At 35.6% G+C, this 27,522-nt stretch overlaps 1 protein-coding gene across 1 annotated transcript; it reads left to right on the forward strand.

Moving 5' to 3' along the window:
* On the forward strand, positions 1-27,522 carry LOC138691365 (uncharacterized). Its single transcript, XM_069813269.1, has 3 exons — positions 1-113; positions 17,090-17,746; positions 24,462-27,522. The coding sequence occupies exons 2-3, from the start codon at positions 17,093-17,095 to the stop codon at positions 24,687-24,689; spliced, it is 882 nt and encodes a 293-aa protein (XP_069669370.1). The 5' UTR covers positions 1-113; positions 17,090-17,092; the 3' UTR covers positions 24,690-27,522.

Genomic DNA, 27,522 nt, shown 5'->3' on the forward strand with positions numbered 1-27,522 from the left:
TACTGTCGTCATCGATCTCTGCTTTTAGTCATCTTCACACAACAGCTCACTTCTCAGAGTCAAGTTCAGCAGAAGCGAAGAAGGGAAACTCTGGACTGTATCAACCAAGTTCAGTAAGTGTTAAATAATATATTTTCATAACCAAAGCTAAATTCGTATGTGTGTGTAAATAATTATTCAACATCACATTGGGTCTTCAAGTTACAGAACCTGGTATATATATTTTATGATTTCCAAACGTTTGTGCATATTTACATAAAATGTCTTATTATTCTTACGTTTAAGGGGCATGTTACAACACTGAATGAAAAATTACGTACCTGAAATTTTTTCTTTAGATTAGAAAGATTATGTTATTTGAAATAATTTCTGAGGCTAAATTACAAGTACAGGGAAAAGTCCTATTAACAAAACTCGCCTAAATTATCTCAACCAGAGATATTAGTTGCAATGCGCAGCTGTGTAGTTTCAATACCATTCACAGTAGAAATCACTTTTAACGTTTTCTGTCAAATTTTACGGAGAGTTCTGTGCGAGAGGAGAAAATAAATGGCTAAAAGCAGGGACAAATTATAATAATCTGTAAGTCCCATTCGGTATATTGAAAAGGTGAATGATTATTATTAGATAAGATTTCGTTTTCATTGTTTTACAACAGAGTGCTTACAACTTAATTATTGCTATGCCAGGCATTTTTAACGTGAGAAGCTTTAGCGGAAAACTATATGGATAAAACTGCTTTTAGTCAACTTCAAAACAGCTCAGTTTTCAGAGTTAAGTTCGGCTGAAGCGAAGAAGGAAAACTGTGGTCTACATGCAACCAAAATAAGTAAGTGTTAAATAATATATTCTCATACCCAGAGCTAATTTCGTATGTGTGTGTAAATAAATATTCAATATTACATTGGGTATTCCAGTTACAAAAAGTGACATATATGTTATTATTTCCAAAAGTGTGAGCATATTTACATAAAGTGTTACCGGTACAGACAAATAATTAATATTTTTAAGGGACATATTACAACACTGAATGAAAAATTAGGTGTCTGTAATATTTTCCTTAGAGAAGAAATTTTATGTTAATTGAAATATATAATTTCTCAGGCTAAATTACAAAGTCTTATTAAGAAAACTGGCCTAAATTATCTCGGTCATACATTTCCAGAGTGGCAATGCGCAGCTGTGTAGTTTCAATACCATTCATACTAGAAACCACTTGTGACGCGTCCTGTCAAATTTTATGGAAAGTACTGTGGAAGAAGACAAAATAAATGGGTAAAGGCTAAAAATAGGGGCATATATAATCTGTAGTTCAATTTGGTGAAACGAAAATGTGTATGATTGTTATTATATAAGACTCCGTTTTTATTGTTTTACAACAGAGTGCTTGTGTCTTAATTATTGATTGCTATGAGAGAATATTTTTACGTGAAAAGCTTTAGCGAAACCTATACGGACAAAATTGTGCCATTTTATTGTAATACCAGGGACGGCCGGTCCTTATGTGCTCATGTGCTACAGCACATAATAAAATTAACAGAGAAAAATATGTTTTGTTTTAAAAACCTAAAAAATATTTGTTTAATTTAAATAGTTACAGTATGTTTCCATTCTATATTGTTAAAGCATTTTGAATCGTCCACCTTGACAAGTTTCAACATTCACCCTCCACTCCAGTACGAGATGTGTTAAGCACAGGAAAGATGTCGACATGGAGAAATGCGCGTGTTTGAGTTACCCTTTTCACTTCCCCGCAAGCACCGAAAATCTCATCAAACTGCTGTCCCTTCTGTGCTCACCAAACAGTAGCCAGAACAGAATAGCCAGCTTATGTATTTAGTACCTAAAACTTCATTTATTAAAAATGTATTTAAATACGAAACATTTCCTTTTCTATTAGAAATGTAGTTTTTAGCCATCGTTTTCAATTCTTCTAGTTCATAAAATTAGATATATATCCAGGTCGATGGCATTTAAGTGTACTTAAATACGACAGACTCATGTCAGTAGATTTATTGGCATGTAAAAGAACTCCTGCAGGACAAAATTCCGGCAGACTGCGACGCTGATATAACCTAGGCAGTTGCGAGCGTCGTTAAATAAAACATAACATTTTTCAATACAAGTGATAGACAAGTTCGCCAACAGGAAGGAGAATGGACTTCAAATTTAATTATTAGGATGAGTGCTATTATTATTATTATTATTATTATTATTATTATTATTATTATTATTATTATTATTGTAGTAGTAGTAGTAGCACATACGTTTAAAAAGTCACGAGCCGCCACTGTGTAATACCATGACGTCACTCATTGTAAAATGTAAACAGAATTGTAAGTGGTTTCCTACTGAGTCTGTCGACCTTCATTCTTTACTTAACGTGCGTCCAATATTATGTAAAATTGTGTTGTTTTTTTCTTTTATTTTCTTCTCTTTTGTTGTAGCCTATAGTTTGATCTTAGCAATCATCCTATTTCTTATCATAAATACAGTAGTGAAACAAACAAGAACCGACAGTTTATTAATACTGATAAATGTTTTCGCTACAATCTAAACAATGAAAACGTTAATAAATTTATAAATTCAGACCGATTATTCTAATTCTTTAAAAAATGTTAAATCAAATTTCTAAAACTATTTACAAAAAATATCTTATGTAACATAATATATTTTGACGACTTCAAAATTAAAACGTTCAAGAAAATCGGAACTTTTGTTTCGCCTGCTGTCTTGGGTAATACAGAGCAAGTTTACTCCAGTGTCTCCTGCACATAACAAGGACTTGGACCTCTTTCCTAGCGAGGATTGCGTCGCTCTCTCTCTATACTCGTTCTGCCCAGTAGTCAAAAAACGTCCGCGATTCCGCGACACATTCGAATTACAATGCTACGTTTATTATAGAGAAACCTAGCGCCTAGTACCGGCCTTATACTCGTAATAAAATGAAGCTGACAGAGTAAGAAATTTAACTTGTCTTGAAACATATTGAAAAGGTTGTTTTGGCAATTCTGCATTGTAGATTTTGTTAAATATTGTGCATTGTCGATTTTAAACTCATTTTAAGAGCGATATTCACGCGTTTGTTAGTTTGAATTCTGACTTTATTGTGAAACGTTCATTTAAGGTTTTCTTTTTTTTGCATTTGATACCTAGGTCATATTTTTAATACGAACTTTACATTATCGTTCCGGGTTCTTTGTTATGTCTAAGCGATCGCAAAACTCAAGTGTACCATTCTTTAGCAGAAGTCGTGTAGCGATTCTTGCGAGGTTAATGAAAATTTCACATTGGCAAAATGTTTCTTTGCAGCCGCAGCGTGACGATGTTGTCGTGAACGTTCTTCCCGGAAATAATTTCATATCCCCTGTGAAAACTCAGGTGATAATAATACTAATAAAAATAATAATAATATTAATAAAATAATAATAATAATAATAATAATAATAATAACAATACACAACATTTTAAAAACAGATAATGAAAATTGTAAAGCAATTAAGCAATGACCCCACCCTTGACAAAATTCTAAGTACGCAATTGTACACTTAGATATTGAATTTCGAAATCATTAGCGTATATTTAAATTACAAAAGTATTGTTTGCGTCCATTGTTGACAGTAAGGTTAGCTAGATTCAAACTGTTAATAACAGAAACGCTCCTTCACTCACAGAGAGAGAGAGAGAGAGAGAGAGAGAGAGAGAGAGAGAGAGAGAGAGAGAGAGAGAGAGAGAGAGAGGTTAGGAAATAGAAAAAGAAAAGTCATTGTCGTACGTAGTTCTTACCAGAGCAGTATATATTGGAGAGTACCGCATTCTTTTCATCCGACGAATGCCGACGCGGCGGCCATATTTACTCCTGCGGAGACTCAGTACACCGCAAGACTTGCGTAGGAACACTGGTTTCTAGTGTGATATTCCATCGTTATCATAAAGAATGCCGTGTTGTTGTACAGTTAATCAATGTGTAATCAATTGCTGTTGTACTGAATTAGCATTACAGCTTAATGTCTATGCGGTGACATGAATATATTAGGAGAAAATACACAAAGTATTAGGGAAAATACGGGAACTTTACTGAATCAAGTAAAGCTATAGGTTTGGAAGTAAATCCCAAATAGACAAAGTATATGATTACGTCTCGTGACCAGAATATTATATGAAATGAAAATATAAAAATTAGACATTTACCTTCAAAGAGGTAGAAAAATTAATATATCTTGGAGCAACAGTAACAAATATAAATGACACTCGGGAGGAAATTAAACTAGAATATATATTGGAAATGCCTGTTATTATTCAGCTCAAAAGATTTTGTCATCTGGTCTATCAAAAAATCTGAAAATTACAATTTATAAAACAGTTATATTACCGGTTGTTCTGTATGACTGTGAAACTTGGACTCTCACTGAGAGAGGAACAGAGGTTAAGAGTGTTTGAGAATATGGTTCTTAGGAAAATATTTAGGGCTAAGAGGGATGAAGTTACAGGAGAATGGAGAAAGTTACACAACGCAGAACTGCACGCATTGTATTCTTCACCTGACATAGGGTAAACATTGGTAATTTCGTGGCAGCGGTTATTTCGTGATACTTTTTCTTTTCTCTTTTGTGAACTAACCAATGGTGTTACGAAATCCAAATTTCCGCCAAGGGATTGCATATGTTGTTCAGTTTCCAGAAACATACAGCTAAGCTTTGTGTGACTACTGTAGTTGCTTCAGTGAGCTTTTATGTTTGGAGAGAGCAAGTTTGCGTCGACTTCTCAGGCATACAAATTTTGTGGATATTTGTAGCTACATTGCAGGTTTATTACTAAAGATAAGCATATGATATTTGGTACAAAGATTTATTGTATCTTCATGAAATTTTAGGAATTTTTTTTTGGAATTTTAGATACATCTGTAGTCGCCATATAGGCTTAGCTTTACTGATAGAAATCTTAGCTGTTTGAGGCGAAATTTTTTTGAGCATTAAGTGTTACAATTTTTAAAATAGTATAAAATGTGTTACAATAGGAATTTTAGAAATCTGAAGACAAGATGTGATAACAAAGAAGAAAACGGAGACGCAGTGGGTTCAGTGTAACTTCTGTTTGGTTTGTTATCATGCTAAGTGTCAATGATAAGTGCTAGATGACTTGCAACAAAATTAACAGAAGATGGAACATGGTTCCACCATTTTGGACCGGAAACAGAGGCAGACAATGGAGTGGCATCATGCAAATTCACCAAAGAAATACAAATTCAAAAGTACATCTTCCGCAGGAAACGTTATGGCTAATGTGTTTTTCGATTCAGAAGGACTGTTGCTTGTGGACATCATGCCACACGGAACCACCATTAATTCTGACGGGTATGTTGCAACTCTCAAGAAACTTCAAGTTCGACTGAGTCGTGTTCGACGACATCGGGAGAAGCAGGATGTTCTGCTATTGCACGACAACGCACAGCCATATGTCAGTCACAAGACCACAGAACAGATCAGAAAATTCAGATAGACAACACTGAAACAACCGCCTTACAGTCCTGAACTGGCACCGTGCGATTACCATCTCTTTGGTGAACTGAAGGATCCCTTCACGGAACGAGGTTAGAAGATGACTCTCTTGTGCACGCTGCTAAAGAGTGGCTCAGACGTTTTGGTCCAGACTTTTACCGTGCTGACCTACAGGCCCTCGTTCCTAGGTTACGTAAGGCAGTTGAAATGGACAGGGATTATGTGGAAAAGTGACATTTTGTTCCTTAAGGATACATCTACATTCTGTGATAATAGCAAAGGTGTAGGATAAAAATATAATTTTTAAACAAACGTTATGCATTACTTTTGGAGTTACCCTAGTAATATAGGCTATAGTAAAGTCCGTAATAAAAGTGTTCACCCTTTCGGGGCAAAGAAGATCCCTTTTCAATTTCAATTTTTACTTTGATTTCATTCTTATTATGTGTTGATATGTATTTTTGTTTTCTTTCTATGAATATTAGACGGAATTACTATGTTTGAAGTCTTGTAACAATAAATGAGAATTTCATATGACGTTAATGAATTTTTCCACAATTCTTCTATCTCTCACGAAATTATCAATGCAATATCACGAAATTATCAAGGTTATCACGAAATAACCGACCTTTCAGCTTAAGTTGTAAAAGTGGTTTATGGCACATATTCAAGAACGTATCCAATCTTTTATGTCTCCAGATTTGTACAGCAAGTTATCGTCTTTCAGATGCAAAAATTGGAATAAGGATATATTTACACATTTACATTTTGAATTAGTTTTCATGAAATTATCACGAAATTACCTATGTTTACCCTAATTAGGAACATTAAATCCAGACGTTTGAGATGAGCAGGGCATGTAGCACATATGGGCGAATCCAGAAATCCATATAGAGTATTGCTGGGGAAGCCGGAGGGAAAAAGACCTTTGGGGAGGTCGAGACATAGATGGGAGGATAATATTAAAATGGATTTGAGGTAGGTGGGATATGATGGTAGAGACTGTATTAATCTTGCTCAAGATAGGGACCGATGACGAGCTTATGTGAGGGCGGCAATGAACCTCCGGGTTTCTTAAAAGTCATAAGTAAGTATAATGACGTAATATTTATATTTGAAAATATCAAGGTGGAGAAAAGCGGACGTTGGAAACTATTCCAAACTGGTATAATAATAGAAGAAATGCGCACAAGTGTGCAAGAGTTGGTTTGTTATTATTCTTTGCTGTATTCGCTAATCGACTTAATTCTGTTATTGCATTTTATTATGTGATATCTTTCGCAGAGCTGATCACAGAGTTCGCACACGCATTCCAGAATAGGAGAGTGGTAGTGTTGGGTCTTGCAGAGTTTGTGGCGGTAGCCGTGGGTCGCCAGACTTGTTATTGTATGTCGTAGTTCTTGGTTGGGTCCTGCCCAAGTTCTGTCGGTCATCGCGTTCGTGCTATAGAATTCAAGCCAAATCTCGTCTCTTTTCTGTCTCCTTTCCTCTAGCAGTCTGGTCGAACTCTCGGTAGATGGCAGTTTGTACCGTAGGTCCTCTATTAAGAAATTTTCCCTCGCCAACTCGTAGGCTATTCTCGATGGCGCGTGTTTTGAGATCCCGAGAGCTGCTTTTAAGAACCGCGCTTTGACGTTTTCCATAGTTCTGAGATCTCTTAGGCTTAGGTTGGTCCATATGATGTCAATGCCGTAGGTTATTATCGAGACAATTTTTGCCTCGAAGAGCCTAATAGCAGTGTCCAGGCTGAGCTGCCTTACATTCTTAATATCAAATATTGCCTTGATTGCTGATGTTGCCCTTTCTTTGACATGGATCCGGAAGGACTTCGTCGTTGTTTGCAGTGTTACTCCCAAATATTTAAACGCGTTGGTGACTTTTAGTGGTTCATTTTTGTAGTAGAGCGTGTCGTTGTCCGTCTTTCTACCTCCCCTCCTGAACGTCATTTGTACTGTTTTGTCAAACTGGTGTAATAGTGGTAATAAAAACAGATCTTGATTTTCAAGAAATTGTCTTAATAAAGGGAACTTAAAATATCTTATGCTAGATAGAAGCATTCAGGATGTGTTAGAAAGTTTATTTTCTACTGTCCGTTCTTTAAATCCGATCCCGGATGTAATAGGATTCAAAAACTGCATTACGATTCATCACTTTTTCTAAAAAAAAAAATCTGAACAATTAGTCGAGTTTCTAGGTACAGTAAACCCGAAACAGAAAAGTCTGGTGAAGATAAATGTGAGCAAAAGAAATTGATGTATGCTAAATTGTAATTTAACTGAAAATGGAAATATTGACTTGAGCGAACAACAAGCTCTTTACCATTTGTTGGGATCAGTTTTGTTCAAAATAAAACAAAATAAGTTATATAGTATCTGTGAAAACTGTATTTCATATCTAATAACTGATAATAGGGATGAATCTATAAATTTTATTAGCAAATTAGTGACTCAAGTCGTACATGGAAATGTCACGTATACCCTTGTAAATTCGTGTTTGATATAATTCTAAATGCAGAAAAATATGAGACGTTGGTAGAAAATGTATTGACACTAAAGGATCTGAAGTCTTTATTCATTAACATTTCAACTCATACGTTCCCAATTCGTTATAATATATTTGAAAAAGTCTTATCACTATTTTAGGCCTAGAATATATTTATTGTTAAGAAAATTGTCTGTTATAGCAAATGCAAGACAACAATTTGCTAAATGGGGCGGTCGAAATGTTGGTGTGAGAACTGCACTAGAAAATTGCTGATGTTATCCATATTGAAATGGACATAACATAAATAATAAAGTGTTATCTCTCATGAGTCATTTCACTATGACAATAATGTTTATTAATTCTTGTCTCCTGTGTTGAATAAACTACAACAACACGTATGATATCGCCTTTAATCACCATCGTTCTAGCATTACTGCTTAGGCTTCTGTGCCGAGCAAGGAGTAAATATGGCTGCCGCCGTCGAGAATGCGGTACTCTCTAATATACACTGCTCTGGTTCTTACTATAGGCGTATACGTAGAACTTGGATTTTTTTTAAATAGCACTTCACAAACAAGGAAAATTAATTAAAATTTCGCTGTCTAATTTTAAATAGGGAAAGAATAGGTAGAAAGTCAAAATAAGCTCTTTTAGGCATTCTCAGACAGCATTTTTAAGCATATTTTTTCACGAAACGTGTAAATACGAAGTCCCAAAGCTATATACGTTATTAAAAGATGAATACTTTTTTTTCCCCCCTGAAGATCCGCGGTCTATTAACTTCGTTCCATAATGTCTGACTTAAGTACTTACTTACTTACAAATGGCATATAAGGAACCCTTCTTTGCTACCCTCAAATAAGCCCGCCATCGGTCCCAATCCTGAGCAAGATTAATCCAGTCTCTACTATCATATCCCTCTTCCCTCAAATCAATTTTTATACTACCCTCACATCTACTTCTCGGCCTCCCCAAAAGCTTTTTTCCGGCCTCCCAACTAACACTCGATATGCATTTCTGTATTCGCTTTTAAGTGTTACATGCCCTGCCCATCTCTAACGTCTAATTTAATGCTCCTAATTATGTAAAGAATACAATGCGTGCAGTTTTGCGTTGTTTAACTTTCGCCATTCTACTGTAACTTCATTCCTCTTAACCCCAAATATTTTACTACGCACCTTATTCTCGAACATCTTTAGCCTCTGTTGCTCTCTTAAATTGAGAGTCCAAGTTTCACAACTATACAGAACATCCGGTAATATAACTGTTTTATAAATTCTAACTTTCAGCTTTTTTGAGAGCAGACTGGATGACAAAAGCTTCTCAACCGAATATTAACAGGCCTTTCCCATATTTATTCTGCGTTTAATTTTCTCTTGAGTGTCATTTATATTTGTTACTGTTGTTCCAAGATAATTGAACTATTCCACCTCTTCCAAGGATAAATTTCCAATGTTCATATTTCCATTTCGTACTATGTTCTGGTCACAAGCCATAATCATATACGGTACGTTTTTCTTTTCGGGATTTACTTCCAAACCTATCCGTTTCATAATGTCGGACAAGAGAAATAAATATTGCCGGCAAAGGAGGAGAGTAATATAGTTAACAATCAACCAATGGCAGAGATCTCATTCCACGCTTGAATTGAAGTTAGGTAGTCTGAAGCGTTCTACCCCCGCCCAACTTCAAGACAAGCTGAAATGAGACCTCTGCCATTGGTTGAATAGTAATTATATTTCTCTCCTCCTTTGCTGGCAATGTTTACTTCTCCTGTCAGACATTATGGAACGAAGTATAGACATAATAAAATTCTTCTCAAATAATATACTGTACAGATTAAGCTGAACAAGTTAGTCACCGGAGAAGGTCAGTCGGCTGAGGGGCTTGTTTGCAGATCGTGAGTTGCCCTCTGCGTGGGTTCGATCCCCGCTTCGGCTGATTATCTGTTTGAGTTTTTTCCGAGGTTTCTCCCAACCGTAACTGAATTTCAAGTAATATATGGCGAATTCTCGACTTCATCTCGCTAAATATCATATCGCTATCACCAATTCAATCCATGCTATATGACCTAGTAGTTGATACAGCGTCGTTAAATAACCAAATAAATAACTAATAAAACTAATTTTAGTTATTTGTTGAAATTCAAATACTGTATTCGAACACCACTATGCTACAATGAGCAACTCGAAAAAGGCTACACTAATAAAATTATTTCTAATAAAATCACTTTCAGAAAAACCTTAACACACAGATTTAAAATATAAAAAATTGCAAACGAAAGATCATATTTATATAAATAAAAATATACAAATCGTTATAAATACCACCAAATAAAATAATTAGGAGGCAGACAAACATATACATAAAGAAAATGAAGCTACAGATTGAATTTTGTATCGTGGAATTGTCATGACACGGACTACCAAGGGGGGGGGGGTAACAATATCACCTCACATAAATAATGTGAATCACATCTTAAATTAGAGTAATTATTTATGTTATCGTTAGTTGAAATTGTTAATAGACACATAAAGTGTAATTTCAAAAAGAAACACGGAGAAAAATAAAAATTATATTGAAAAGTCGTCAGTGGGGTAATCCCATTTCCCCTCTTTGTAGTAGGAGGGTTAATCAATCCTTTACACATTTTAATATTTTTTATTTTCGGCATTTTAAGCATCGAAATAACACAAAACTACTCTATTAGCTCACTTGCTAATAAACACAAATTGCATCGGTTATGTAGGTACATTACTAACGTGACTGTACTTCGTGACGTACATAGCCACCTTGCAGCGCAGCTATCTACAATAAAGACACTCAGTAATTGTAACCACGTAAAAGACTATTATTTTGGTACTATTTTCCCGCTCTCTAGTCATTATATTAACTTATCAACAAGCCATAATAATGAATTATTAAACTTAAAGCCAAGACAAGCTCTAAATTTATCAATATTCCATTGTAGTATTAATCCTATGTGCTCGCAAGAAAGCAAAGTCGGGCGAATCACAGATGAGTAATTAAAAACTAACCACGTTCTATACGTATTAGGCCTATTCGTAAAAATAAGGCTTTACGTAACTACGACTCTTGTCTAATAAGGCGACAGTCCTCCAACTTTTCATCGCCGAGCCCTAGCCAGAATTCTTTCGATGCATTCCTCAGATCAATGTCCTCTGCCCCCAGTGTTGCCAACACCTAGTGGAAAAAAGTGGCTACAACTGATCCCGAAAGTGGCCAGAGGTGGCTAAAGTTTAAATCGCATCGTTAAAAACGATAAGCCTAAGTATGTCAGGTACAAACACATTAAAAAAAGTGTACGTATTATATTGTAATAATAAGCTGAGAGAGAAGGCATTAGGGAAATAAGCAACTGTTAATTATGACTCACATAACAGAAATACACATCATCATCGACGCTGCTATCTTCCCCATCCCTTGTTTCCAACACCCTTTCAGAAGTACTAGGATCATTCTCTGATGACGTATAGGTTGCGGTTGTTCCCACAAGACGAAGAAGTTCAGAAAGAACTTAATATGAATAACAGCACTTCTGCATACGGCGCGACGTAATCCAAACTTGACGTTCAAAATAGCCGAAAATGTTTTTTATTTTTATCCTGTTCGTCAGTTTATTTATCACAAAAGTGACTTCACTGAAAACTCTCTCTACTTCAGCATTCGAATGGGGCAAATTTAACGCAGAAGTATGATTTACAAAATTTACAAAAAAAACTTTTGAATTGACTGTAGGAACAGGTTTTAACCAGTCTTTTAATTCCCCCAAATTCTCCCATTCTTTACGGTACTTTTGAGTATGTTTAGGTTTCGGCATGATTGATAATATATTTTATTATTCACGTGATATTTAATTAAAACACAATCACTAATTTCAAACACATCACAGCACGATACCTGAACTAAATTACCACAAAGCAACTATTATTTTAAGATTGAATGCAATCAGTCTGCAGAGACAAATCACAACATAAATGCAGCCTTGAATGATGTGAAATACATCATCACGTGCTCAGTGGAAAGAGAGGAGAAAATTCATCATTTAACCGAGGGAAGTCCCGAATACCGATGATGCAATGCTTACCTAATTGCATGCTAATGTGCAATTTTGTGTAACGGTAGTGACCATTGAAAAGTCCGAAGTCGAGAAGTTAGATCCACGTATGCACGTAGGCTGTAAGTAATAAAAATTAGAATATATTTAAAAAAAATTCAAAATGGCCAAAAACAGCTAAATGGAGAACAGAAAGTAGCTAAAATACCACAGGTGGCATTTAGAAAAAATTGTTGCTAGATCAGTATTCGAAATGGTTAGATGTGGCTAAATTGGCAACACTTAGCTAGAAGTCTCTTGAAGTTTCTGCATCCAACAATCTGTCAGCGGAACGTGAGTCACGTGACGCACTCCCACCGATCAAATAACAAAACCCACGGCGCGTTTAATATGTGGTATATAGAGAGAAAGCATCAGATTAATAACGCATACTCTGTAATGAAGAAGCTGCGATGTCTATAAATAACAAAACAAACACAAGAAGCAATCATGCCTCATGGTGAACCGAGAAGTAAAGTAGCACAGAATAAACTGTGATCGGTTTCCTGAAAAGAATATTGAATCATATTTTTTACTTGAATTTTATTCTGCAACCAGTTGTGAGTTGATTTGCTGATCCCCAAGGAGAACGTTTCAGTTGCACGAATGAAAACGCCCGAGTTCGTACTACTCGACCGACTTGTGAATGGTTAGAAGCAGGAAGGGATTTTTATTACCGTAACTCGCTCAGTCACAACTTTAATCCTATAGAGCATGTATGAGATAAATTTATACGGCTGTAACATTCTGCATTGTGAATGTAGAGACCCTTAGAGATTTCCAGACTGTTCTAATTCAGGATTGGAATAACCGAAAGCACCTGGCGTTGCCCGGGTTATGCTTCTTGCTTCTTTTTTTAATTAAACTGGTTGTTAGACTTTTCGGAAATCTCAGAAACTCAACTATAGACAACCAAAATGAATTGTTTTTAATAAGCTTTCCTCGTCCATAAAGAAGCTATGGTCACACAAACTTTAAATGAGTTAGCATTGTCTTTAAGTTCAGGAAAACAAAACACATATCCACTTAGCATTGTCTCAATATTCTACAGATCTCACATTTTATCTCTGCCGATCAGTGACTGTTAAATTTCAAGTGACTTATCTTAGTTGTGGGAGTCAGCGTATTAAAAATCATTACAACCTTTCTGCCGCCTCCTTTCCTTCCCATCACAAATGTGACGTTGCACAGAGGCAGAGATAAAATAATTTTAAGATCTGTACATTAATCTGAAGCTGTGCATTTCACGTAATTTCATGTCTATGTGTGCTTTTGACTTGCATTGCTGAGAGAGCTGACGATAAACAGGGAATTCCTTTGTTCCCAGTCTGAACCCGTTGATATGTCATCGTGAGCCAAAATTTATCTCTCTATCGGTTGTACCAAAGAATCAATATATACGTATATAATTTAATTTATATTGGAAGATTTTTTTACACCTTGACCGCTATACGTCTGCTTATACCACACACAGTCTTTTTATAAGACTTAAGAAATTATAATTATCTCATAAATAGATCATATTATTTACAGTATATTAATTCTTATTTTATATACAGAATACAGATATAATATTATAAACTCGCAATCAGTCATTTTTAACATAAAGACTAATATTCTGAGAGACGTATAACGGTATTTTAGAAATTAAAAAATTGTTATTTTCACAACGCATAACATACTACATTAATAAAATAATTATACAGATAGAATTTCGCAGTAATACATTTTCGGACATGAACAACAATATTTTGAGAGACGTATATTTTAGAATTAATACAGTGTTATTTTCAGTCGGTTTTCGTACATTTATATATTACGTTAGCAACATGACAAAAGTATCATTGAATTGATTTTTGATATGTAAAATCATTTTTTCCCACGCCTTTGTATAAAATATAATTGAAAATATGAAAAACACGGAGTTTTTAAGTTAATGTCTGCAATTTTGAGCGACTGTCCTTGAGCTTCATTTTAATATGACCATTACAAATGCTAGTAGCCCTGAAATTGAAGTTGCTTAAAATCAAAAGGCATGTTAGTGTATATTATACAAATGCGAGGGATAAAAACATCTTTTCCTTTCATTTTGCCAATTAATATTGTCACATCTTGAGCCGTGCCCGCCATCACGACCGTTCACCTAGTACGTCACTTCGTCCGTCAGAGCGCTCTCAGACGTTACAGTATAGATAGCGATATGAATCCTTTCATTTTTTCTTTTCCAAATAATCCTATTGGCCGGTTGATTACGTCTCACGAGGGGAGAGGGGGAGTGAGTTTACTTGTTCAACGGCAGATACACTTAACGTCACTCAGGGTCTCGTACGCGGCAGATACACTTAACGACACTCACGGTCTCGTACGCGGCAGATACACTTAACGACACTCGGGCTCTTGTACGCGGTGGAGATAAATCAGCGGAGTAGCTAAATTTCCGTCGTCATATTTTTATCTTCGATTCTATGTGTTTGAGAGATTGCAGTGGATCGTACTTTGAAACATCGCTTGCTAGTGATACGTCTTGGGGGCAAGTAATAGTATTTGCGTCGAGTAACATATTATGTGATATATATGTATTTGAGGTAAATTGTATTGGTGATTACGTGGTGAGATATGATTTGAAATGTGAGTTTTTATGTTCCGAGACGGTTAGTGTGATAGAGCAGCGATTACGGTCTCATACTATTGTTTTAGTATTTTCCCTGCTCCATTTTGATTTATTGGTTTCCTTTGCCGCTATTTTAGCAATCGTGTGCGTTGGGTTTTCGTTGCTATCTAAACGATCATTGAGATTGAAATTATTGTCTGTTACTTATATAACGTGTATCTGTCTCTATCCCTCTCTCTCTCCGTTGGGAATTCTTAATTGTAAAGTGCAGAGATTTTGTGTTAGTGCAATTTGCACGGTTCATGCGAGCAATATGTGCAATTGGTAATGTATAGTGATCAGTCATGTGATGCCTTATGCTGGGTAAAGTTTTTGTTATTGAATATACATATATGTTTAGTTTGATTAGTCAGATTGTATGGTATCTATGGTTGAATGGGCAATGTATTAAGTTAGTGTGCTGGCTGGGCGTTGTGTTCAGATTCATACTTAGATGGTCAAAATATATATTCAGAGAGTGGTTCATGACCAGATGGTTAATAGGTCAGTTACTGATTATCGAGAGACGGCCATATTAGATTGTATTATGACTTATAAGTATGTTGGCCCCAGTCTAGTAATACTTTCACGATTCAGATATCGTTGTGATACCAGTTCAGATTAACTTGTCTTATTTTCATTCGCTCATCTCATATTTCTTTGTTATTTCATTTGCCATTTATGTATATTGTTATTTACTATTGTTAATTATATCTGTTATACAAATTCACACTATTTATTTATAAAAGTCTCCCACTGCGCACATCCAATCTTCCAATGTACCATCCACCTGGCGAAAACAGCCAATATAAGAAATATAGAGGAGGAGTGGATGATCGTACCACCTCCCTCCCCACAATCTATGTATTACGATTTTCATGAGTTTTTTCACTTCAATTCTTGTTCCATTACATAATTTTGGTGGGTCAATATTTCGGAATAGTACTATTGGAGATTCAATATTAAGTACTAAATTATGTGGTAGCAATTCTTGTGGTTCCAAAGAATTTAAGACTACAGTTATAAAAGACAGCCTGCTCACTATCTACAACTGCATTAAGAAATACATAATACGGTCCGGAACTGTGCAAAGATACTTATTACATGAATTGTCTAGATTCTAGCCTTCATGATGTATCAACAATGTTACTTAATTTTGTGTTATAATTTCCATGGCCTCGTGAAAGTTGATGTTGAATACAACAGACAATAATAAGGAACAATTATTGACAATATAACATGCATTTTAATATTATACATGAATTTTTGGTCTATTTATTTCAATTTTTTATCTTTTTAATTAATTTAACGTTCATTTGCACAATTTTAATGTAGCCTATGTTTTTCTCCTGGTTATGAAATGGCACATATCAGTCAAAGCGTGTAGATTTGTATAGAGAACATACACACAAACATACGTAAACGCAAGGTGGCTTATATATTAAGATATTCAGCATGACGACATACTCGCGCATTAGCAACTTTTGTTCTTTCTAATCTGTACCATATTTTTATTTTTACTTTGCTTCCATGATTTCCTCATTTTTGTTAAGATGCAATCATTTCATTTATTGTTTTGTTTTCAACGTTAAAAATAAAAAATAATATAAACTAACTTAATTTATATATGAGATAAAGTTGGATAAGTTAACATATTTAATATAAATTTTACTGTTATAAATTATAAAGTAAAATAAATAAATTCTTGCCCTTTACATTTTTAAGTAGTGTGTGTCAACATCAATTAAAATAAGAATTTCATACCTGATAATTACTTTAATATAGACCTATTTAAGTAACGAAAGATATTACGCAGTTTTACATGGTATATATCTTAATGAGACTGACAAACTTTTGGATCAAATGTAGAATCTATTCTTTCACATTTCTGGTATGGTTTGCATGGACGCTGAGTGCTTGCTTTCGTGTTTCGACGCGCACTTTCAACGTTATATACCATACTCGTCTTAAACTGCATCCCCTGTGCTTAGTGTCATTTCCACGCAGTTTGGTAACCTCAATATACTAAAGTACATTATGGAATGTTTCCTATGGAGTGAGTTTTTTGGAGATGCACATGGCATAATTAGTAGTATCTGGTTCAGATCTTGAGGCTCAAAGGTTCTACAAGGAACTATTCCAAAACTGACAAAATCCTTACTACATTACATTAAATTTGCCAAAAATTATATCAGACTACGCGATCTGGGCTCATAAATTTTCAAATAACTGATTGCCTCAATTTTGTTCTGTCCATTCGACCAATATAAGTAGCATATACTGTATATGATATGTGCATTGTATTCTAAACAATATCAGTGAGTAAGTGTTGTTTTGCAGACAATGTCCATCGGTTCAGTCCAAGCGGAGACAGCGGTACCCGCACCTCTGCAGCTGTTACTGCTACAGTTGTTGAACCTGGTTGTACATAACATCACGAATGCCACGAATGGAAATCTCAAGGGCACGATGGCAGAACTCTTAGACTTGAACGCCACATATAACACACACCTTGAAGCGATGCAATCTTTCCTCGAAAATAATTCCAAGGAACAGCAGAGCTTCTTGGAGAAGAAATTAAAAACTCTAGACACGCGTTTCGATGAGCAGAATATTCTGATTTCGAAAAGAATAAGCGATGATAAAAATTTGCTAGAAAGAAAATGGCAGGAAACACACAAGGATCAGAATGCATTCATAACGAAGAAATTTCAAGATTATAATGATCATCTGGAGAAGAATTTCCTGGAACAGAAAACAATAATGGAAAAAAAATTAGAGAAGCAATATGAATATATGATGTCTACATTCGAGAAGTATAACGGTTTTCTGGAACAAAAAATCCAGGAACATAACGGTTTTATGGACAAGAAGTTAGATTATCTCAACGAGCTGCAAAACAAGAATGGCGATAATATACTGAAGAAGTTAGATGGACTGGAGAACTGTCAGTCTAAGGCCTATTATGGTAAAGACTCTCTGGGAGGTCTTCGACAAGTGAGTTAGCAATTTAGCATGCTTTTCTTTCTAAATTCATTACAGAATGTTCCAAATACTATACTCTCTCTTGTGAAATTAATATACTATGTAATACTGGAGATTAATAACAAAATCGCTCATTGTTATCTTGCATGATATTGTTACTCCCACAAGTAAATTTAGTACCTATATTTCACTCCTTATACTAACACATAAAACATCTATTACTAATTTGGCTCAATTCTTATCTGTATCGTTAGTTGTGCAATTGACAATAACTTTCCAGTTATTAATTTTCTGCAGGTAGCTAATCAGAAAATATTTTGCAGATTTTTGCTTTTATAAATAATAGAATTCTGGATACAGTATAAAAGTACTATGAGTTCATATATTTAATAGTATAATGGTTTTACGACTTATTCCATATGTTATTTCGGATATTGCTTGAAAAATTTGTTACTTGTCAGCGATTTCTTCAATGGAGAGTGAAAGGAACTGGACAACCTACCCATTATCTCCTGAATTAGCTGCCTCATGAGTGATATCTTATTGTATCACTTAAGTTCAAACCTGCCTAGGGGCATTTGACTAAACAAGCAATAAATTAAATATAGTAAAAAGGTAAAGAAATGAAGTCTAAAACAAAATATACAATTCAAGTTTCCGTTAGGAAGTTACCTTTATAATTACGTTTTAGTGCTTTATTTTGTTCAGTTGTGTCCGTTAGTGAAATGTTCGGTGACTGAATTTTGTAAAACAAATGCACACGATTTTGTATGTCAATGCTTTATGGGTGTAAGAACAAGTAGCTTCGTGTTATTAAGTCTGGATATTACTACTGTGTTCAGTCCGCTAAGCATTCTTCAGCTCTGTAGCAACATTATTGCTGTTAATGACTCCTCCAATTTTTTCCTCTCTACCGCTTCTCACAACCTGTTCGCAACCATTGCCGGATTTAGGCTTAGGCAACCCGGAAATTTTCAGAGGAGCGGCATTTTCCCTCTCTCTTTCTCTTCCTTTCTTTTTGTGAAATTTGTTTTTAAAACACTTATTGGTAAATCTTTTCTGAAGTTTGGTCTTGAACACCTTACGGAAGTCGGATATTGTTTTTATCGCATTGTCGTAGTCGTGGCGAGTGTTAAATGAAAGTGTGCAGCTCCATAGTTACATTGCAGTACCAGAATCACGTTATTATATTATGAAACTGCTTAAATTTAACTGCATAAATAAACAAATAGGTATGCATTGTTGAAAATCAAATTGGATATGTGTTTATTATTTTATCGCTATGAATAGTAACCACACCTCTCAATTACATTTCTAATATAATACAGTTTTACTATAAATAATCTTTCTGATTACAAACTTGAATAACTATCGTTAGGAGACACTTAGAAACATGATATTGGTACCAATGGAAAGAGAAACACAAATATTTTCGTTACGTTGGTGAACCTGTCGCATATTTAATAATTTCGTTGCTAGGAGAAGATATAACAGAAAAATGGCTGCAAACGAAGACAGAAGGGCATTTTGTGTACTAGATTTTCACATATCCCAGTCTGTTGTCACTGTACAACGCATTTTAGAAGAAAATTTGGTGTCGATCCATCCAGTGGCCCAGTATCCATAAGAGGTACGCTGACTTCAAAACGAGGGGATGTATCTGTAATCGGAAGTCAACCGGTCGTCCATCAATAAGTGACGAAATGTGGAGCCTGTGAGAGTTTCACACGAAGTCCACAGAAATCCACCGTAAAAGCCAGTAGAGAATTAAACATCCCCCAACAAACTGTGTGGAAAATTTTACGGAAACGTTTGAAGTTCCATCCATACCGTCTGCAATTGTTGCAGGCTCTGAAACCAAGCCAAGCGACATCTTTCTGTGAGGAGATGCAAATCAAAATAGAAACTGAAGGTTTCATCGAATCATTGGTGTTTATTGACGAAGTCACTTTCCATCTGTTAGGAAAAGTGCACAAACACAATGTGAGGATATAGACTTTGGAAAATCCTAACAGTTATGTGGAACATGTACGCAACTCCCCCAAAGTGAACGTGTTTTGTGCTATAAGCCATGAATAGGCGTATGGCCCTTCCTTTTTGTCGAGGCGACAGTCACAGGTAATTCGTATCTAGACATGTTACAGTTATGGCTTCTTCCACAACTGGAACATGACATCGAAGGTCTCATTTTTCAGCAGGATGTCAGAAACAAACTGAATACACAACTTCCAAGGAGATGGATTGGACGCGCTGGCCGTCAAGATTTAGACGTTCCCCCGACCTCACTTCTTGTGATTTTTCTGTCCTTTTTTATAAAACAGCAAGTGTATCAGCCAACATTACCACCTACCATTGAGCATCTTCGTGTCCGCATCACAGAGGCCATTGCACTTGTGGATGGTCCAATACTACAACATGTATGGCAGGAAATTGATTACAGACTTGATGTGTGTCATGTGACACAAGGAGCTCACATCGAGCACATGTGACTTACTTATGGTTGTGAAGTAAATGTTTCTCTTTCTGTTTCATGTTTCATGTTTTCCAGTGACAAAATTTAAAAGTTGTTGGAGTTTCTGTTTCTGTTGATACTAATTTCATGTTTTCTAATGTTTGCTGATTTAAGATTAGCACATGTGATTTAACCGAATGGATAACAAAAAACATTTGAATTTCTCTTTCCATTGTTGCTACCAATATCATTTTTCAAAGTGTCTCCTAATGATAGTTAATCAAGTTTGTAATCGGAAAGATCATTTATAGTAACACTGTATATTGTCAACAATACTATTTAATCACTTTCCAGCATGTGCACTACATAATTCAATATGAAAGTTTTATTCCGCAAAGAGTTGGGTTTATTTTTCAATTGACTTTGTACTTCCTATCAAAGTAAGGAATACTCGTAAAAATTATTCCACCAACAAAATCAATGCTTAAAAATAAACAACAGCTTGACTTTCACAAATCAATTTTGTTTCAGGAATGAATAAGTTTGAATATATTTCTTTGCATCGAGTCTGATGTGCTTCGTCAGATCGACTTTGATGACAACATTAATGTTTTCTCCGTGAAGAAAGTGTAAAGGAAACCTTTATAATTCATAACTAAGATGCATGTATTTTGAATTCAGTAATTTATTGTTTTCTGAATTGTAACATTTCATTTAAAACTAATTTAAACTAAACATGACCTGTATAATAGCTGTTCATAAACTCTTTATGGGAGTTGCGGGCGGCAAATTTTAGCACTGCCTAGGGGCGACACTGTGACTTCCAGCCACGTTCGCAACACTTAGACCTTCTCTGAAAGTGCTGTGAACCTCACTGAGACTCTTTGTTTCTTGGGCAAACTAATGAATCTTATTGCCTGACTGTGTAACTAATATTGTTACATTGTGCTCAAAGAAACTAACCAAAGTTGTCATTATTTGAGTGGGAGAAAGATGAAAAGAATTAACTTGTAATTTTATCCCTTACAGGGTTCTTTATTTGTTGAGCGAACAGTAAATCATTGGTAGATTAATTCAGAATCAAGTCTGATTCACTAGTCACTGATTTATGCAATGGGGAGGGAAAGAAATTGGCCACAGTACTCCACTATCTCCTGGATTAATTGCCTCATGAATTATGCCTTATTGTTGTCACTCGTAAGGTTCCAATATGTCTTCGGACAGTTGACTTAAAAAATATTGAGAATCGTCGACTTTGTGACCTGCACCGTTTGGATCAGGCATGCCAGAAATCAGACTCTAAATGTGCAGTTTTGTGCGCTGATCGCCGGCCTGTGCAGATTACATCACTTGAGCGTTGCTCTTACCCTTTCTTAGCTGGAGGGGTGTACAATAATCTATTTTGCGCTTCTAGGGTTGGATTAAATAGGCATTTGGACATTATAAAGACACTTAGCAGAAGGAAAAACACACGGTTATTATCAGTGTCTATACTTGACAATTGTAATACAAGAAACTTTAGGCTTACTCAGTTATACTTTATGAAGAAGTGAATTGTAAAGCGCAATTTATTAACTAGATTTTTATATAGTATTTGAAGAAAAAAAAATATTACAGTAATTTCGAAACAACAAAAACCGAATGCCGTATTTCATTTTACGTACTAGGTACTAATTATTTTAAAGTAATAGACCCTATTCTTTCATTGTTTGTCGAGCATTATTATTTATTGGGACCATTGGTACAAATGTTGAAGAAATATTATAGCCTACTCCCAATTAATTACATGCAGTAGGACACTATAAAGTTTTTATACAGAAATAATTTTCTTGCTGTATGACAATATAAATTAACATTAATATTAATAAATGATATAAATTAACCTTAGAATTTAAATTCACATAATATAGTTTATTTGGAAAACGTTGAGAGCAAGTATCGCCAAGTTGGAAGCGTTACTGAAAGAAATTAAAAGTGTAGTTCACAAGCTGTGAAGCGATGATATTCTATTTATGTCAGGTTTAAAGGTTTATTAATGTAAGTATATTAGCATAATAGAGTGACGTGAGATGGAAAATTTGTCATTATATATTTTTCCAGAAAATTTTTCCGCCTTGCAATTAGTTGCTTTCTTCGCTCCTTATAACCTCAAGAGCCTCATATGTATTCCTCACTATATTCTCACCACTTACCAGCTTATGAAATGAAAGTCGTAAGTCGTCTAATCTTTGATGGCTGTGTTAGTACAGACTCCAAAACAACGCCATTGTCAAGTTCGTTTTGCCGTGAGAGTATTGATTAAGAAATAAGCGCTGGCAATATATTTTGAGAACTTTACTAATCTGATCTAAACTGTCACAAGACTATTACCTTGACATTAGATAATGAAAGCCTTTCATTTTAAAATAATTATTGTTGGCTGAGGAAAACATTATAAAAATTATGTTATATGATTCGTAATTTCTCTTCTTCGTTATCTGTGAACTCCTCACTTTATTTATCATGACTCATTCAAAGACACAGCCAAATCAGCACCCGTACTGAAACTGCGTTACTGAAAGAAAAGCTGATATGGTGTTGCAGGTCTGTATAGCAATGTCGCGTTCCCCTCCAAGGCGATTCACTCCCTCCAGGTAAGGGAATAGAAAGTGCACATCGCACAGAGATAGATCCACAATGTACGCGACTGCACAATGTGCAGGTTTTGGTATGCCTGGTTTGGATGAAAAGTTCCTGGATTCTGTCAATTTACACAAGACACATATAGTAATTAAGTTTTTCTCTAAACAAATGCTTAAGTAGTCAATTTCTGTCTGTTGCGGAAATTCATTTCTTGATATTCTGACATAGGAATCTCACCCATATTTGAAGGAATAATTTTGCTTACATGTTTATGAATAAATAATATATCCTAAAATTATTATATAGGAAGGTCCAACGTTATTGGAGCCTGCCGTTGACGTCCGGTTTTGTCACCGCTCGTGCTACATAATATGAAGCCTCTAGATTGAAACCCTCTAAAGACCATTTTGTTCAGAAGTGAGTTCTGCCCACATACTGCTTGCTAAGAATGAATTCTAATGCTTTATAGAGTTTCAATACAAAAATCCACTAAATTAAAAGCAAAAGGTTTGTTAAAAGTCACTGTTAGGTTGAAATTTCCCTCTATTTTCCAAGAGTTACTGTCAAAAATCCTTCAATTTCTGAAAGTGGATGTAGGGGATTTTGAATCTACAGGATTACGTATTATATTATAGAATATTGTTTAAATTAGTAACTCAATGTTATAATGGTGAATATATTGCATTAATAAAAAACAATGTAATATACCAAATTAATGACAAATAAATAACTCAAGTATAACATTACATACATACATACATACATAGTCCACACCTATGGAGTAACGGTTAGCGCGAAACCAGGTGGCCCGGGTTCGATTCCCGGTCGGGGCAAGTTACCTGGTTGACATTTTTCCGGGGTTTTCCCTCAACCCAATATGAGCAAATGCTTGGTAACTTTCGGTGTTGGACCCCGGACTCATTTCACCGGCATTATCACTTTCATCTCATTCAGACGCTAAATAACCTAAGCTGTTGATAAAGCGTCGTAAAATAACCTACTAAAATAAAATACATACATACATACATACATACATACATACATACATACATACATACATACATACATACATACATAAGTGTTCGGCCCATGGGCGGTGTTTTCACTGCAAATCCAACATTCTCCAATCTTTCCTATTTTCTGCCTTCCTTTTAGTCTTCGCAAATGATCCACATATATTGATGTCGTCTATCATATGATATCTTCTTCTGTCCCGAACTCTTCTCCCGTTCACAATACCTTCCAGTGCATCGTTGGAAAGAAATTTTCTCCTCAGCCAGTGACCCAGCAAACTCAAAATCGCGATATTTCCTAGTTTACGTAAATGGATGAACGACTTTTCTTCCCTCCTATACCTAGCAAAGTGATTTGTTTGTATTTTACGCCAGTATCATCGAACTCCAGTCGTAGAAGGGGGAGCAAACGGTGTTTCCGGTTCTCAACGTTAATTCAAAGGTATAGCCAGGTTAATATTAGAAATGTTAGTAAAAATAAAATGATGTCCCTGTACAAATATGCATAACACCGAGGCTGCTACTAGTACTATTTACAAAGTTCTACCGTTATTAATGTTTAGTAAGCCTTACTATCAGTAATTAAAGGTACTTTTGTCATTAAAACCGGTACGAATGAAATTTGTCTTGTCTGTCATAGGAACTCGCTGCACTCAGCAAGTCTGAGAGGGAGCGTCGCCTGCTTGAGGCGTCCAAAAGCGGTAACGCTACACTGGTCATGGCCCTACTGCAGGTGGGCACAAATTTCTCCGTCACAGATGAAGTCACAAGGACTCCTCTACACGTGGCAGCAGAGTACGGCCAAGTGGATGTGGTTCGAATCTTACTGGACGCCGAAGCGCCTATTAACGCCAAGTCTAAGAAGTAGAATGCTACTGCCATGCACTATGGTTCCCGCTATCCGGAAGTGCTGTATTTATTGTTGGACCGTGGGGCGCCTTTGGAAGAAAGAACAGAAACTGATGCAACACCTCTCCACTGGGCAGCGTGGAATAATTACCTGGAGGGGGCGCAGGCTCTCGTAGCAAGAGGGGCGGACATTCATGCACGTATGAATGGCGAGTCTACGCCACTGCAACTGGCGCAGTACAAGAATTACCAGTCTGTAATAGACTTCCTGTCGCAGTTGTAGTCACAGTTAACACATAAGCGGCATTCAGTTGTTTAGTTGGAATACGCGCCAATTAATATTTATAATATGAATGACATCGATTATCCTATCATAGCTCGAACATTATAAGTAGTTGACATAAAAGTCCTGCTGTCTTCAGTGATTGATTTATTAATGTAGATAAAGTGGCTAGGGTCGCCCTGGTTGGCAAGTTGGTATAGCGCTGGCCTTCTATGCCCAAGGTTGCGGGTTCGATCCCGGGCCAGGTCGATGGCATTTAAGTGTGCTTAAATGCGACAGGCTCATGTCAGTAGATTTACTGGCATGTAAAAGAACTCCTGCGGGACAAAATTCCGGCACATCCGGCGACGCTGATATAACCTCTGCAGTTGCGAGCGTCGTTAAATAAAACATAACATTAACATAAAGTGGCTAGCTCTCGGGCTGACTGCCAGTGTGACTAAATTGACTACTACTTTTACCAATTCCCACTGTGTTTGTAATAGTAATCTTAATGATTAATGTAGGGTAGAAATCATCTCTAAAAATTTCCAAATAATAAATTCTGTTACAGAAACTTACTTACAGAAAACTAGCAGTCAATACCAACTCTAATACGAGAACATAGAAACATTTATTTTGTAAATGCATAATGGGCTTATATTCTGTTCAGGTAATATTAGAATAAATTCATTGCTTTTGGATGACTTTATCACACCCTATGATACAAACACTATATATTGATCTAAATTGGATGTTACAAATTACGTTTTTCTACATGTAGGCTAATATAGCCTCTGCTTTCATCTCATTGCATATTTATGAGAACTTTCAAACGAATCTGTTGATATAAATGCGATATAAATGTCAATATCGGAATATTTGCATGTGGTTTACAGGATATTATGACAAAACATCTGCGTGTACAAATTCTGAAGGAGGTTTTGGACCTAACTATTATGGAAGGTTTCCTTTTGAGACTGAACGTTGAACTGACAGATTTAGAATCTTTTTCACTCACTGATTTACTATCAGATATTGCTGATTGAGTAACTTGGATATCTGACTTACTGACTACGTACAGATACACTGCGCATGTGCAGTAAACAAGAGTCACTCTGTATATATGCTACTTGTTAACAGTCGTATGAAATTGTTGCCTACACACAGGTCGACTTCTAAAATTTTAATTCTGTATCTATCTGTACAGGTATGGAATTAAAATTTGGAGCGAGTCTTTATGGGATTCACCTGTATGTGAGCAACAATTTGACAATACTGCCCACAAGTAGCATATACACAGGGGTTCTTGTTTACTGCACATGCCAGTGTATTGCAAGCGAAACTTATAGGCTATAACAAGGGAGCTCAAATTTTATTTCCACATCTGTATATGATTGTTTTTGTTTGCCAAACTTGACAAACTAATAAAATATCCCGATGAATGTTTGAATATTTTTACTACCAGCGGTATGGGTTAAAACTTGAATGAAAGTCTTGCTGCAGGCTATCTGGCTATCTGAACGTAAATTTTAGCTACCTATAGGCAATATCGACAGATTAACTGAACTACATCGCAGTCTGACAGACAGGTAGGTCGATTAAATTAAACTTCTTACATTATTAGCTTTACATATTTCTAAACAGATATTCAGCACTCTATGCGGTTGGTTGGCTGGCTGGCAGATCATTGCAATATTACGCACTAAAAGTTTATAAACTCTCTGTGACTTAACTTTGAAGGCAGTAAGAGACTGGAGCGGCATGTGATCAAACTGATCAGAAAGAGAAAAAGGAATTGGTTGGGTTCCGTCACTGGCTGAGAAGAAACTGCCTACTGAAGTATGCACTGGAAGGAATGATGAACGGGAGAAGAATTCGGGACAGAAGAAGATATCAGATGATAGACGACTTTGACTCATGTTGATCATATGCGGACAGTAAGAGGAAGGCAGAAAATAGCAAAGATTGGAGAAAGATGGGTTTGCAGTGAAAGACCTGCCCATGGGCAGATCACGTACGTATGTATGTATGTATGTATGTAAGTATGTATGTATGTACGTACGTACGTATGTATGTGTATATGTATGTAAGTAACGTGCAGCCAATTCGGTCGAGGAAGGACCACGCCCACTGCAAGCCATTTCGCTCAACAGAGTGAAAAATGATTTCATTTCATTTCACTCAATTCATCAATCTGCTTATACAGTTATATGGGACAGGTCACATATGCATACTAGGCCTACATTCAATTGAATTAATAACTTTTAATTTAAACACATGGTGAAATAGTAGGCCTATAGCTACTAATGACACACCCTCATAAATTCAAGAAATTTCTGAGTTTGAGCTCGTATAATTGATACAATCCACACTATATCGCTTAAAAGTAAGATAGTATTTTACTTATTAAAATAAACATACACTGTCATTGTTGTTTTGATTTCCTGCAACCTACATTTTCAATGTATTTATTTATTTATTTTTTACTTCTGATGCCGTAATGTATCACCATATAAGAATTCGCATAAGCTAAAAAATTTTGTGAGTAAAGCAAATTGAATAAGAAATATATTCACTTCGGAAATAA

This window comes from Periplaneta americana, chromosome 16 (assembly GCF_040183065.1).
Source record: "Periplaneta americana isolate PAMFEO1 chromosome 16, P.americana_PAMFEO1_priV1, whole genome shotgun sequence".
In the NCBI taxonomy this organism is placed as follows: Eukaryota; Metazoa; Arthropoda; class Insecta; order Blattodea; family Blattidae; genus Periplaneta; species Periplaneta americana.